The sequence below is a fragment of the Zychaea mexicana genome, assembly GCF_025766255.1.
Source record: "Zychaea mexicana strain RSA 1403 chromosome Unknown BDB00scaffold_143, whole genome shotgun sequence".
Lineage (NCBI taxonomy): Eukaryota > Fungi > Mucoromycota > Mucoromycetes > Mucorales > Lichtheimiaceae > Zychaea > Zychaea mexicana.
Window position 1 is genome coordinate 60,200 of NW_026516806.1, and position 14,733 is coordinate 74,932.

General features: G+C 41.8%; 5 protein-coding genes across 5 annotated transcripts; 3 read left to right on the forward strand and 2 right to left on the reverse strand.

The window, feature by feature from the left end:
• Window positions 1-37: 37 nt before the first annotated feature.
• BDB00DRAFT_854563 (cysteine proteinase) lies at window positions 38-5,339 on the reverse strand. The gene is made up of 17 exons (XM_053125686.1): window positions 5,018-5,339; window positions 4,728-4,869; window positions 4,483-4,649; window positions 4,190-4,379; window positions 3,874-4,085; window positions 3,628-3,740; window positions 3,435-3,543; window positions 3,128-3,342; window positions 2,934-3,031; window positions 2,765-2,839; window positions 1,949-2,686; window positions 1,744-1,852; window positions 1,556-1,665; window positions 819-1,467; window positions 622-738; window positions 420-540; window positions 38-329 (listed from the first exon to the last, which is right to left on the reverse strand). Exons 1-17 carry the CDS (start codon window positions 5,112-5,114, stop codon window positions 205-207), a joined length of 3,387 nt encoding a protein of 1,128 aa, XP_052973608.1. The 5' UTR covers window positions 5,115-5,339; the 3' UTR covers window positions 38-204.
• Window positions 5,340-6,766: 1,427 nt separating this feature from the next.
• Window positions 6,767-7,837, reverse strand: BDB00DRAFT_943010 (uncharacterized protein; the record flags this gene model as incomplete). The annotated part of the gene is made up of 4 exons (XM_053129423.1): window positions 6,767-7,075; window positions 7,163-7,464; window positions 7,672-7,745; window positions 7,788-7,837. 3 exons carry the CDS (start codon window positions 7,835-7,837, stop codon window positions 7,214-7,216), a joined length of 375 nt encoding a protein of 124 aa, XP_052973609.1. The 3' UTR covers window positions 6,767-7,075; window positions 7,163-7,213.
• Window positions 7,838-8,146: 309 nt separating this feature from the next.
• On the forward strand, window positions 8,147-9,678 carry BDB00DRAFT_854578 (uncharacterized protein). The gene is made up of 4 exons (XM_053125687.1): window positions 8,147-8,281; window positions 8,369-8,507; window positions 8,631-9,354; window positions 9,458-9,678. Exons 3-4 carry the CDS (start codon window positions 8,645-8,647, stop codon window positions 9,510-9,512), a joined length of 765 nt encoding a protein of 254 aa, XP_052973610.1. The 5' UTR covers window positions 8,147-8,281; window positions 8,369-8,507; window positions 8,631-8,644; the 3' UTR covers window positions 9,513-9,678.
• A 580-nt stretch (window positions 9,679-10,258) lies between these two features.
• On the forward strand, window positions 10,259-11,958 carry BDB00DRAFT_943012 (Alpha/Beta hydrolase protein; the record flags this gene model as incomplete). Its single annotated transcript, XM_053129424.1, has 6 exons — window positions 10,259-10,636; window positions 10,702-10,834; window positions 10,895-11,227; window positions 11,303-11,553; window positions 11,626-11,685; window positions 11,760-11,958. 6 exons carry the CDS (start codon window positions 10,259-10,261, stop codon window positions 11,850-11,852), a joined length of 1,248 nt encoding a protein of 415 aa, XP_052973611.1. The 3' UTR covers window positions 11,853-11,958.
• Window positions 11,959-13,057: 1,099 nt separating this feature from the next.
• On the forward strand, window positions 13,058-14,103 carry BDB00DRAFT_943013 (uncharacterized protein; the record flags this gene model as incomplete). The annotated part of the gene is made up of 6 exons (XM_053129425.1): window positions 13,058-13,158; window positions 13,221-13,228; window positions 13,341-13,434; window positions 13,634-13,696; window positions 13,803-13,985; window positions 14,077-14,103. Exons 1-6 carry the CDS (start codon window positions 13,087-13,089, stop codon window positions 14,101-14,103), a joined length of 447 nt encoding a protein of 148 aa, XP_052973612.1. The 5' UTR covers window positions 13,058-13,086.
• Window positions 14,104-14,733: the final 630 nt, after the last annotated feature.

Genomic DNA, 14,733 nt, shown 5'->3' on the forward strand with positions numbered 1-14,733 from the left:
AATAGCTTGTAACCATACCGTTTTTGGAGGTTGCATAGGTGGTGGTGGTGGTGGTGGTGGTGGTGGTGATGATGATGATTAAATAGTAGCTTGGCTGTGAGTTGTAAATGTTGAATGTGTGTGTGTGTGTGTGTAGTGTGTAGTATATTTATAAATACTTTCATAACTTTTTTTTTTGGTGTTTCTTTTTCCTTTGCTTTTCCTCTAACCTCGGATAGAGAGCGGCTTCTCTAACCCTATCCTATTAGCCCGGCCTGTGCGATCAATATGGTCCAGCCCTAATGAATCATCCCGATTGAACTGGTGGTCACTCAGTTTAAAGTCGACTGCTTAAGTGTATCTTTGCGTTAGTCTCTCGAGTTCAATTAATTTGCAACGATCCTCCACCGCGAAAACACACGCTCCCGTGCTTTAACTACCTTCATCAATGGGCGCAGCAGAGTATGTCGTCACAATGTTAAACTTTACTTTGCTCCATTCTTTATCGCCGAGTCCTGTTCGAGCCTGCAAACGTTGCTTGGTTTCACTGAGAGGTTCGTCCTAAAGAGGCAAGGACGCAAAAGCAAATAGTGAGCAACACATGTCATTAATCGTATCCGTTTTCGCAATTTGAATATTTACCTTTCTGACGAGGAACTTAAATGGTACTGAGTGTGTTCGAGAAGTATCACGTTGGTAGTGGAACACGCGGATGAATATGTCGTCATCCCGCATCTCAAGTTCTTCTTGTGGTATTTCCTAAGAACAGCAAGATCATGGTTTTAATAGAAACTAGACCTAGTAGCCGCAGCAATCAACAATAGAGTAGTTTTGTTTACCTCCACATAGAGTTGGGCAGTCGGGCTCTCCGACAGCAATGCCAATGCATCCGTGCCTAGGAACTCGCGATGGAAACGGTTGCTAATCGCTTCGAATACTCGCACGCGTCGCGTGCCATTCGCCGACAAGAACTTGTTGCTTTTGTTCTCTTGCTGGTCCTTGACAACGCCCAGCTCTCTCAACAGATCGGCAATGCGAGCCTGCTTGGACACCCATATTATCGTCGTTTCGCAGTCTTTCAATGTGGGTGTGCACAGCGTGATTTTCACCTGTCGTTTTGATTCGAGCTCGGACAGCTTAATGTCCAGAACTTCGTAAAAGACTTTTTGTTTGAGATGATGGTTGCGCGTTGGATATGGTGTGTGCAACATGTCTTCCAAGCTTGAGGTCAAGGATCGGCGAATGGCTGCTTTTGGCTCGTCTTGTACCCCAATGTTGAAAAATTGGATTTTCTCAGGGTCTGCATCCAGCTGCTCGGCAAGCTTAATTGCCACGTCGTTGTACTTTGTTTGCTTGTGCAGCGCTAATGTAACCACATGCTCAGGATTCTTGTCCTTTGGCGTAAACACCACTTGTACCTTGTTGAGCTGGTAGTCCATGAACTCTGGGACGTTAGGATAGAGTCCTTGTGCATGGTATTGTGCAATGCTATGATATAGTGCCGTTTTAGGAATATTCCCATGCTATTTTGCCTGTTTTCGTACATGTTCTTTTCCTTCTTTTCGTGTAAACTTACTCGTCATCACGCAGCTCCTTCTGAATACATATAATGTCGCCATCTTGGATTTCTGCTTCGCTGAACGTTAGACCGGTGTTCATTGCGTCAATCATGGAAGGTTTAATCTCCTATATATACGATTCCAAGTATGTGACATGAGCACGACATTGTCTCCAAGCAAAGCTCCCCTCGTATCTTTCTTTTACCTCATACAGCGATAACAGTGTGCCTGGCTCAAATCCTGCCATATCATTCAGCTGATCCATGATGGAGCCCACCTTGCCCATAAGTGGGACATAGAGTCTCCCAATACCGCTAATCCAAATAAGCGAATCCAGAAGAAAGAAAGCACATGTGTCAATATTATCCACGTGGAGAAACTGAATTAAAAACAGATATAGAATGACTTACCGAACCCGTTGGAGCTCAGGATCGAATAATTTAATGAACACCAGGACTTGCTGTGCTGTGTTTGATGGCGGAGGAGGGAAGTAGGGCTGTCCGTTCTGATACACTGTTGCCGTTTCGACGTACAGTTTCAAGGGCTGGTTTTCATTGAGGTACTTTTGCTTGATTTGTTCCATCGTGAGTTCCATTTCCTTTTCATTGTTCGTTATGGGTGTTTCAGGGCGAACTGTTCGATTCTGTCGGTTCATGAGGAGCCACAGTCTAAATTCGTTGACGTTTTTACCCATTTTTTCGGCCAGCTCTTGCATGAATGCGCCGTATTTCTGTTTCTTAAGAATCGGCTGCGATTGCACCAGAGTCTTATCTGAGGACTGCCGATCGTACAACTCGACAAAATCAAAGCCAGTATTGGATTGGAAATGTTCATCCGTAACCAAGTACATTCGCATATACAGATGCTGCTCCGCACGATCCTTTTCTTCCTTTATACGCTCCTCGCGCTCCACTTCCAGCTTCTTTACAAGATGTTCGGGTATGTCATCCTTGCTTACTGGGCTCAGTATTTCATCCCGCATGGACTCGCGGACATACACAAGCATATATGCATTGGTGAATCGTTTCAAGCCTCGCATGTTCGGTCGACCGTTCATGCCAGCACCACCAAGGAGTTCCCCACCGAAATTCTCTTCCAATACTTCTTTTGAAGTCGCAGGAACCACACGATCGTCATCGAATTTGAGCCTAGTTTGCACGCACATTAGATCAGTTTTTTTGGCTACCTTATTATCACCGCCCGGCCATGTTTAAGCATCCACTAACCATTTTCCATCTTTGGTTGGCTTTACAAAGGCGAAATAATGGCCACCTGTCAAATCACCACTGTGAACCAACACACTAGAATTGTTTAATAAAGGATAGAGCATTAGTAACCAATTGTTTTGCATGATTTTGCAGTTGGTGGAGATTAGCACTTGTGGTTGATATTTACCCGTGCAAAGCATATTTATGAGATTGAGATCGATCGGCATCATCCGAAAGATATGGTTCTAGGTCAATTTCAAGTGGAAACTCATGGCGATCATTGATCTGTACATGTACAATTGCATATAAAAGCGTATTAGTTTCCCAGCTAATGCAATGTATACCATTTCAGTTTCTATACAATTCGTTGTTGCCTTTTACCTTGACCATTGCATCTTTTTGGATATCATATTCAAATCGCTTCAATTGAAGGTGCAATACAGGAGGGAAGCTCTCGAAAATGACACCTTTCTTGGCATCCTGCAAGCCATGTCCTTCGGCCATATATTTGTTGTCGCCCTCGAGCGTTTCTTCAGCAACATAGTCCTTAAACGACTCTTCAAGATTTTTGCAACCTTTGACGTTCAGTTGGATGTCTAATATATAATTTGCGTATTAGGCATTTATTCCGCCATTGCATACACACATTTGCTCCGTAACCTGTTTCTTATTCTCTCGCCATAATTACCATAATAATCCTCTGATCGACTTGATTCATAATTGACATTGATACACTTTATAAAACTCTTCATCTTGCCTTCAAACAGCTTCTTGATAGCACCATCCGCAGGTGTATTCTGTGATCATTCAATTTCCCGTGTTAGTCCACCTTTTAATCAAGCACGTGAAAAAGATATAGCCAGACTATGCATTGTTTTTACCTTCATTTTGACTTCTAATGCATCTTGTAGGACTCTGTTGAATTCCTGAACATCATGCTGCATAAATGCGTCTGCTGAATTCCAACCAAACGATCTAGTAACTTCAAGGGTGCCTGTACATGCAAAAAATTCGTACAAGTACATAAAAAAAAGATCGCTTAGCAATCTGAGTCCAATCGTGTCTCCAGATAAAGTAAGGTAAAACGATGAGTGCTGCTATGGTATTGGTTGAAAAAAAAAACTTACCAACAGAATCTGAATCGAACTGCAAATTGTAAAATAGTCGTTGGAGGGAAAGAGCGATGCTTCCGTTTGGATCGTCGTTTTCGGTAGGAATTTGATATACTGCTTTTCGGAAAAAGTTGGTACAATACAGCGATTGGAACAACGAGTTCATGTAACACGTTGCACCCTGGTTCTTAAGACCCACATAACCCGTCATTTTTTTGGAATCATAACTGACAACAAAAAAAAAGGGTCGGGTTAGTAAACATAGTACAAGCACAAACACGCTTCGTTTCTGTTGTTGATAGAATTTTTTTGCCTCCTTCCTTCAACATACTTGACAAAGTTATGCCATAAAACGCCAGTAGGATCCTGAATCCCGCGCACAATCACACTGATCCGAAGTTGGTCATCCTCTACAAACGGACCAGTGCCGGTATTTGCATCTGCCTGATAAAGTCGTCTTAAATCCACAAACCGCGTAAAGCCCCAATCTGACTCGTCTCGATGAAAACGTCGATGTGATGCTATTGTCGATTGATAGATATGACGTATATTTAGCGAAAAGATTGCCAAAGAAAACATGTATGATGAAATAGGCTTCACTGCGCACTTGTATTTTCTTTTTACCTTGGCAAACATAATGTGTAGGATCAGATGGAGGAGACAAACAGATGAGGAATTGAGCACACGAGTACACTTCGGGATCATGGCCTTCGTCCCTCAAGTCCGCAAACTCTAGATACACTGATAATTGCTCATGCTGATTGTTGCCTCTTGGAAAAAGAAGTACGTTCCTACAGTAAAATAATTGTACAAATAAGCACATCTATCAAAAAACCAGAAAATGGGCAGAATATCGGTATAAGCTTTACCACTTGTGACCACCTGCTTCGAAAACAGGCGACTGCTCTCGGTCAGAGAGGTTTCGCCAGTTCGTAACGTCCCAGTGATAAACTTTAGTTTCGACAATATCTTCTTCCATTTGCGGCATTTCTTTGTTTGCAATCTCTTCATCTAGATTAAACCATGGTGTTGCGTGTGCCCACGATAGTAAAGAAAGAGAGAGAAATTGAAAGACACAGAAAGAGGTGACGAATTGGACTTTAGAAACGACAAAAAGGTTTGGTGTTGGTGTTTTAAGGTCCAAACGGGGAAAACTTACAATCGTCGACAACGGACAACGTAGGGATCGGTTCTGCCTCTGTCATTTGCCTATCAAAGTCGTATTGGGCCTCATTGGTAGGGCCAGCGTCAGACATGTTGTCGTCCTAAAATAGCCAAAACAAAGGAACATTAAGTTGAGAAACACGCTCGTATACATGTGTGTACTATGGAATGACGTGTTTCTTTTCCTTATTATCAAAGTGATTTTGCGCGAAAAAGAAAGCATATAAAGTAGTAGCAGCTACAAAACTATTGAAAAAAACCGCACACTAACAACAGTAACATGAAGAAAATAGATCAACTCACCATGATTGTCAGTGGGGATTTCGGTACAACCAAGAAATAAAGAGAGGACGGGTGTGCGTGCCGAGAGAAGGAAGAAGGCCTGCGTGCGTGTGCGTTTTGCGAGCAGAATCAAACTCCGTTGGGATTTGTCATGACAGAGTGCCACCTCTGTGGGTGAGTCACCGCAGCAGCTAATTGATGGCCGTCAGACAGTCATTCCCTGTTTTACTGAAGAGCAGTACGTACCACTCGGTTAATGAAGAAACAAAGTATTGATATTGTAAGCCAAATCGGTGCGGCTCAAAGATCCTTGTCAGGAACCATGGTTACATAGTAAAAAGAACGGGAAGGGCAGGGATTCCCCCCCCCCCAGTCTTCTACGAGTTATAGCGAGATAGTGCTAAAACGTAACTGATTTTCGTTCGCTTGGAAAAGCTTACTTGAGCTACATCACCTAATCCTCTTTAATTAAGCTTTGCTTCCAGCTCTTTGAAACATGCCGCATATTGGAGTCGTTTCTAAATGATAACTGCGTCAACATGATTGTTCGGCTAAAAGCAATTCTTTAAACATCAATTAGATAAAAGCCTATTCTCCTCCACACAGTCCCTAACTGTATTTTGCGCTCTTTCATTTCCTGTACATTTACTACAAAGAGTTCATGTTTCTCAGTCTTGCTTCAGGGTGATCCAAATCACAAGAAGGTCGGTCGGGGTTGAACGTGTACACGGACATGGAAAAACGATTTGTATGCATGAAACTCAACTTGTTTTGACATAAATAAAACAAGAGTGTCATACTGGGTATTCATAGAAGCAGGGACTGAAAGTTTCGAGCGTTGAATGCTAACAACTACAATTATCTACTCTCTAGCTATAATTTCTCAATGTAACTGATTGGCCATGATCATCTTTGTGCTTGTCGGGTCGTTTTGCTATCTTGTAGTAACAGTAGCTCATTTAGGTATCACTGTACTTCGCTACATTAACCGTTTAATCCTCCCGTATGCTAAGAGCATGAGGTACTGAACCTACCACTGTATCATCTCACCAGGCTTAATGAGTAGCGATATACATGAAGTACAACAATAGTAGGAAAGTCGTCTCAGGAACGCGGCAATTTAAAGGTTTTGACTTGAATAATTACTGTGTGTCCTGGAAGTATGCTACAATAAACGATCATACACGTACTGAGAGTACTGGCACTCATGCAATGTTTCGAGGAAGAGGGGAGGTGCGCGCTATCAAGATACCCGAGCAAAACCTTGTAGCAACAAGCACACCATGTCAAATGATGATACGATGGATGGTGCAGAAAGTCAGGTGAAGATGTATAATGTGTTGGTGTTGAGATGGTAGGGTCGAAAGTGGGGAGGAGATGACTAGTGGGAGAGAATAATTAGGTAACGGCAGCGATGATTATGGCAGTACATAAGAGAGAATAACGACTAAAGGTAGCGTAACCGGATTGACATATTGGAGAGCGTCATAAACTTTCACTGTCTTGATTTCACTGTCATATGTAGCTTTAGTAGCTGTCGGCATAAGCAATGGGCAAAAACAGGAAAAGCAAGTCTGACTTGCTCTATATAAGTCCTGCAATAACACCGGATAAGAGAGTGTATGTCTATTGCTCATCTTGCGGCCGCCGCGTCGAGGTCGTCCACGTAGATTGGAGCCTATTCCTGTACCGGTTAAGTCAACACACATACAGTAACAGAACACAGATATTGGATGGAGTCCCTTTCGAAGTAACATATAACTTTGACTTTCTATTTACAAGCATCACAGTATTTTTTTGTAAGCATAGCAATAACGACACTTGGTCCTTAATCTTGGCACAAAAATAGTACGCAAACCAGAGAATAAAGCGGGCGGATGTAAAACGGTTTAGTATTTGCTATCCTTGTCTAATGCAAACGATGAATTTGGCGGTTAAGCTTAATACGTCCCTTTAATGTACTCCTGTTCAGGACCCTTGTTTCATTAAATACAATACGATTGATATACCCATCTAACGTTGCCAGCAGCACAATCTGACCGTCAATTGCAGCTACAAGATCGCGATCCGATGACTCGTCGATTATGTCGTTATCATCGTAACCGTCATCGTCTTCAGTGTTTCTTGTACAGTAGGCGGTGGATGACCAGCAGCTTGATACTAGAATCATCAAATGCTATAGAGCACAATCTTGCTGTTTGTCAAGTACTATTGTGTAGCAAATGTCTGTACATACATGTTTGCTTGTTGGATTTTGGATCTGTGGAGAGCTTCTATCTACTGATACTACAGGAGCAATAAGCATCAATCGTAATTCCGTTTCGCTGTTTATGATTCCTTCTTCGGCATGACTTGATATGTATGTACCCGATTCAGCTGGCACTTTGAGGACAGCATTGCTCGATTTCTGGCTGCCGTATACCAGCTTTTGAGCCAAAATTCTGTTACATTTCAGGGACATTTCTAGCTTTCTTCAAACTTACATCGATAAGAGATTAAAAAAGAAGGAGCAAACCGTAAAAGGAAGGGGCATGTGAACACATATAAAAAATGGCGCTTTATTGTGCTACCTACAACTCACGACCAGCCCAGCAGGCTGGTGTGATTACATAATTTAAGTATTCCATTGGCCCATTACTATGTGAATTTATGTAAATATGAAGCCTGATCCGCTGAGATACAGCCGTTTGGTGGCCCACACCCTGTGTCTATTGTGTATATTATAAGCGAAGCCATCTGTATATACTGTACCTCCCACAAACTTTTATGGGATTTGTACCACCATCTACTGCGTACATGGTAGCTGCTTATTTTGTACCAGCGTCGTGCTATTTTTTCCCCTCTTCTAAATCGCTTGCTCCTTCCTTTCTTGTAATAATATCGCGCTAAAAGAATGCCTGATTATCAAAAAGCTACAACACTTCGATACCTCGACACACGAGAAAGCAAATTAATATACGTTGGGAATATAGATCCTGTATGTCATGCTTTAACAATAGTATTATCTTCGGTTTTTATTGTTGCTCGATCGCGTCCAATAATAGATATAAAATAAAACATTTAGGACTATTGTGTTTTTCATGGCAGCGCTCAGGTACAGTTTCATACCTCTTAGAAAACTTCTATCATAACCATTCAGGTACAACTAGGCACAGCAGTCGCTAATCTCTTTTCTTTGCACGTACCTATATCCCATCAGGGTGGTAAGTTGAAGAGTCTGCGATTGTTCTCTACACAGCGATACACACCAATGTGCAACGGAAGATAAACTTGAATGCTAACCTGAAGGACGGCCTGTTAAACGACAATATTATATTACAAAATAGGGTACCTCGTTGCAATGGCGATGGATGCTATTCTACGATATACACCCGACCGACGTATTGTCGCGGTGAACTCGTTCTTTTTCAAACCTGGTAATGCAGGTCCATGCATTGTGGAAGTGAAAGAGCTCAAATCTAGCGAGCGGAATTTTTGTGTTGCTCAAGTTGTTCTCAAGCAACATCAACAACCGCAACAGCAACTATTATCCAGCATTGACGACTACAATCCATCATTATACACTGCCAAGCTTCACACTATCATAACTACAGCAAGTAGTAGTTACGATAGTGCATCGTTTCATATCATGAACAACGATCCAGCTTCGCCTGTGTTCGACAACAATATGCAGCCTAGTCCTATTATGGAACTCTTTTTGCGTGCATCCGATGTCATCACCATTTACGAGAACCACGAGCGCAGTTACGAAGGAGAAGTTTGGCATGCACTTGAATGGCCACATACAAGTGATGGACAGCAACTGATTGACATCAAAAGCCTTGCCTGTTTCGCTGACCTATTAAATATCACTAAACCATATGCCCAACATAACGAGCTGGTACGATTGCCGAGAATGACGCTCCAAATGGAGATCAAATTCCGTCCACTTCCAGTAAACCCAATCCAGCGTGTACTAGCTAAAGTTATTATGAGTGATCTCATTGATGGCTTTATAAATGGGGATGTGTGGCTATTTGATCAGAATGGTTATTTACTTGCTAATGTGAGGTACGTCATCAGAAGAAAACAACAAGAGTGACATGTATTTGGGATAACTTATATGTGTTCCCGGCATCCCCACCCTGCTATTCTATCTTTTTTTAATAATTAGACATCAAATGGCAGTTGAAACGGCGCAGCCAGCCAAGAAAAAAGCGAACTTATAGAACTCTTTTATATATAAACTTGCCTATCCACCACAAGCAACGTTTCGATAACCTTTAAACATCATTGTTTCTTTTTACTTGTGGCTGTATTGATGAACTGTTTACATCGGTGTGGGGATATTGAACGATGAAAGGAGCGGGAGCTGTATATGTGATTACATCATAGTAAGGAAACATAATATTTATCGAAAAAAGAGATGTCAGAGTTACTGTACAGTATTGGAAAGTTCATATAGCAAATCGACCGACAAAAGATTATGGTATGCTTCTTATATACGTATACGAATAATCATTTCGTAAACTATCTCCTTCCTTTTGATATTACTCTATATCTTTAAAATACTATACTACGTTACTATGCTCGGTACTTCCGGGTCAAACTGTTTTGTTGTTTCTTTTCTGTGGTGAACTCGGGCCTTTTTTAAGCTCGCGACAACCGTCAAAGAAACTCAGGAAAACCACTTGATGGCGTTCTTAGAAGGTTATGACTCTATTAAAAGAGAAAATTTTAGTGCCAACGTAGCGCTGTACTGTCCTCAGGCTTTGCGTTGCACGCAATGTGGTTACAACGCATACATGTGTGTATTAACTACAGGTTCAAGCAAAAATCACCTGTCGAGTCCATCGGCCTACGGGGTAACAATCGGTCCGATTCGGTTAACTGGCGGAATAAGCCAGGATCGAGCTGCATAAAAATCAGGTGCGCAGGAAAATCTTCTCTTTCCTTAATTTTCTCGATCCAAACAATGTCGAACATTGAACCTTTTGAAATACCATCTATCCCGTCTGAACGACTCGCTTTGCTCAAGCAAAAACTCCAAAATGCCGAGTATCCTAACGAGCTTGAGAAGGATGTCGGATGGACATACGGCGCGCCTCGCTGGGCTGTCGAACCGCTGGTGAAAGCATGGCTCAACGAGTACGACTGGGAAAAAGCGCGTGCTGAAATGAATCAATGGCACCATTACCAAATAACCGCTCAAGGCTTACGTGTCCACTTTATCCATGAACCTTCAGACAAGCCCAATGCTATTCCTCTCCTTTTGTTGAACGGCTGGCCATCCAACTTTTATGAATATCACAAAGTAATCCAGCCTCTCCGAGACGGCGCAAATGGAGGACAGGTATGGTTGAAAACAATTCCCCAACCTCATTATGCTTACACACAATAAATGGGTATCGTTGATAGGCTTTTCACGTCGTAATTCCCAGCTTACCTGGCTACGGGTTCTCAGAAGCACCCAAACTGCCTGGTTACGGTGTTGCAAAGAATGGCGAAATCATGGCTGAGCTCATGACCACCATCGGGTACAATGAGTACGGTATGTGTATTTCAAAGTCAACAAACACAGAAATCGATAGAACTAATATATACAACATAGTTGTACACGGATCCGATTGGGGAAGTACGATTGGAAAGTGGATTGCCATGGAAAGATCATCGCATTGCAAGGGGTACCACACAGTGATGCCACTCTGCCCGCCACCGTTACCTACGCCCTCGTTTTTGTTTTCTCACCCTGTTAAGGTGGCCAAGTTTCTCGCAAGTACTGTTCTCGGTTTTGATCCTGTGTACGGTCAGGGCGTCGTGAAGCTCAAGGGAAAATCATTTGCCGATGTGCAAAATGATCGAGATTCCGGATATCGGGCTATACAGGCCACTCGACCATACACGTTAGCATACGGGTTATCTGATAGCCCTGTCGGTCTTTTAGGTGAGTTGAGAAAACAAGATGTATGTATATATATATTTTTGAAAGATAAATGACCTTTCTGTTGCAACAACATAGCATGGATGCTTGAGAAATTTCACAATTGGACGTATCATCCTTCTGGGAACGTAGAGACCCAGGCGTTACCAGAAACTGTCACGACCGAAGAATTTCTGACGCAAGTTACCATCTACTGGCTGACAAACACAATGTCATCGTCTACACGTCTGTATTACGAGGCTTTCAACGAAGCAGAAATGATGAAGGTGTTCATGGGCTCGGTCACCATCCCTATGGCGGCAGCTTACTTCCCCGGCGAGCTTTCCAAGGTAGGGTGTAAGAGAATAACTACTAGATCATGAGCACATAGTACCTAACACTTGATTAAACCGTCTTTACAGTTTCCTCGTGAATGGTTGGAGGCGAGTGGTAACCTCGTGCAATATAATGAACCGGATGTGGTACGTAGCGAGTCTTTTGATGGAGTCCATTACAATGAATGATCTTGTCATATATTAATGGTCTTCTTTATTAGGGCGGACATTTTCCAGCATTAGAAGTCCCGGATGTGTTGGTGGATGATGTGCGGCGTTTTGGCAAGTCTTTGAAGGCAAAAAAGCATCTGTAAAAATAGGATAGACAAGGAAGTTCAATGCTGTCACATTGGACCTTAACTACAGATTGTGTGTTTCTATGCTATACCATATAATATATCCTATCCAATTATATCATACATGTAACAAAGTCTACTTTGCTTTATATTGTACGAGCTACACAGGGAAGAGGATGATCCTCATTATCGAGTAATCGGTGCGCTCTTCCGCCCTTATGAATGTGTTCTGACAGCCATTATACGAGGTATTGTGGTCATCGTAGCGCATGAGAGGAGCATACAAAATGTATGCGTACCAGCTGTACAATGATGATTTTTGCTAACATGTATACTGTATATATGATGTAAGAGGACTAGATGATCAGCGTCAGCTGAAGTAGCTCGCTCAAATCAATGCTGTGACGACCTAAATCTGATAATGATACAAAATGAAAGCATTGAATATATAAAGTATCTGTCATATGTATCTATTACAGTGTTTTTTACGACGCTTTTTTGTACACTTCCCAGTATTACTATTGATAAAGCACATAAAACGACGCTTATATCTAAGGTAATCAATAACGTTTCATGGCAACACACTTCCATTTATTTTTCAAGAAAGAGCCGGGTTGAGCCCTCATTGTTTCTCTATTATGACAAATTTACATAAATTTATTGTTAGCTTATAAACGGATATCATCCAGTCACCACTGTACAACAAAATACCAATCCGACCCAAATTTATCATGACAATGGATTCAACCAGCAATAATAACTACGATGAGACCTTGAATCTTCCGACATCTACTGTTAAAAGTGAACAGCACCCACCAGAGACCATGACGGACGATCGTGCCGATGCTCTTGATTTCAACGAAACCAGCAGAGATGCTGAAGCTATGATCGCTCATAAATCAAGAGCGGCGGTCGGATATTTGAGGCTCGGTAACTTGCTAGATATGCAAGGCAAGCCATCAAAGGCAGCTCAAATGTACCAAGCAGCTTTGGGGAAAAAAATCTCGCACGACAATCCAGCATACAATTAACTGGAGCATAGCAAACAGGATGCTTTGCAAAAAAAGCGAAATAAAAGAGTGACATTATTGCTGCGCTTCCACTGGAGATAGTTGATGACATTATCGAGTAGCTCTCAGAGAAGGGCAAGGTAACCTGCTTGAACGTTTCTACCGTATGGGACAAGAAGATAGCGGCCTGTCGGAGAGCATTGAAGGACATAGCCAACGAACAAAACGGTGAAGCAGAAACTATGGTTGCGCGCATTTTGCCTTATATTGCAAAGCACGTCAAGGGCTTGACTATAACGACTTTAGATCGTGATGTATTGCTCAGATATTTGAAGCAAATGGAAGATGGGCGCTTTATCTAAATTGTCGCTCTTAGGATGGCAGGTACGACTTTACCGCATTAACTCTTCTTGTAAACCTACGTAGTAGTCTGAGAGATGACGCGTGACATGATGATACAGTTGTATCAATGGATGACTGGTTGTTGCCATTATAGGCCTCGAAACCCATTTGCGACCATTCATGTAGCACACTACTACTTGACCATGCAATTACTCCCTCTCCTGATCAAATCAGCGCCGAGCCGTATTGTAAATGTCAGCTCCAATGTCCACCAGTCGACATCACTTTTTGCTCGTAGCTTAGATTAAGCGAACGATGAAAAAGGCTATAATTCCGCTTTTTAATATGGTTCAGCAAGGTATAGTTACTATATCGCAGAAAAAAACTACCTTGATTTGGGAGACAAATCTAATAACACGGGTGACATATGGTACTCAGTTTCTCTAGGCTTATGATATCCTGATCACCCGGGAGTTGACTAAACGATTGGAGTCCAAGGGAATCCGCAAGGTAAGAAATATATTCAGACATAAACACAGTATGTTGTTGTTTCCAAGTTTATAGTATGGCTGCTAATGGTATACTTCTATCCTCCTATGTCTCCTACTATTTTTAGGTTTATGTTAACTGCAATCACCCTGGTGTCGCGAAAAGCGATCTCAGTAGGCACGCCATCGAGAAAAATTCGATTTTGTCTACAGTTTTAGGAGGCGATTATGTCGGGAAAAGAGCCCTCACTCAACTCTACTTGGCCACAAGTCCCGAAGTTGAAAACAAGAATATCATGGGAAAATGTTACGTAAGGATTAGTTTCGATCTGATGATTGGGATATTTAAGGCTTCATGGAAGCGATACTTAATAGAACAGTTCTTGGTATGTAGGTGAATAGATTCTTGCGGAAAACCAGGATCTGTAAACCCTTACTCAAGATGTGACAAGAACGCTATTAAAAAATGGGGTCTACGGAAAAGGAGAAAGCGCCTCAGTATGAAGGTGCACCGATATGTATAATAATAGAGTTACGTTTTTTTTTCGTGCTGTAACAAAGCAAGAACGATATATACAGCCGATAATAATGACGACTATACTTTGCAAAAACCTGGACAAGATGACACTCAAAAGGTATACATCCATCACTGATATTGCGATCTCATATGTAAAACAGAGAACCAATAGCGTTGTGATAGTGGACTAGTAATTTATCTACAAGTAACAATCTAGTAATATATCAAGCTTATGCAATGTACATGAAGGATTTAAATCAGCTATACCTGTGGTACCAAACATCATTTTAAGGCAAAAAAAAAGACTATTTGGTACATCCTGCCATGCACAAGTAAACCAAAATTCGAAATTTGACGAGTAATTTCCTATTGTAGACATTGTGATTGCATAAGCACTTTCCATATATATATGTACACTGGTATTTCCTAGAGAAGAGGGAAACCATTATTATCCAGGGGCAATACTTTTACATACAATAGTTATTCCAACGTAGAATAACGCGTCATACTTCCTTTTGTATTGAGTTGACGGCACATAATTA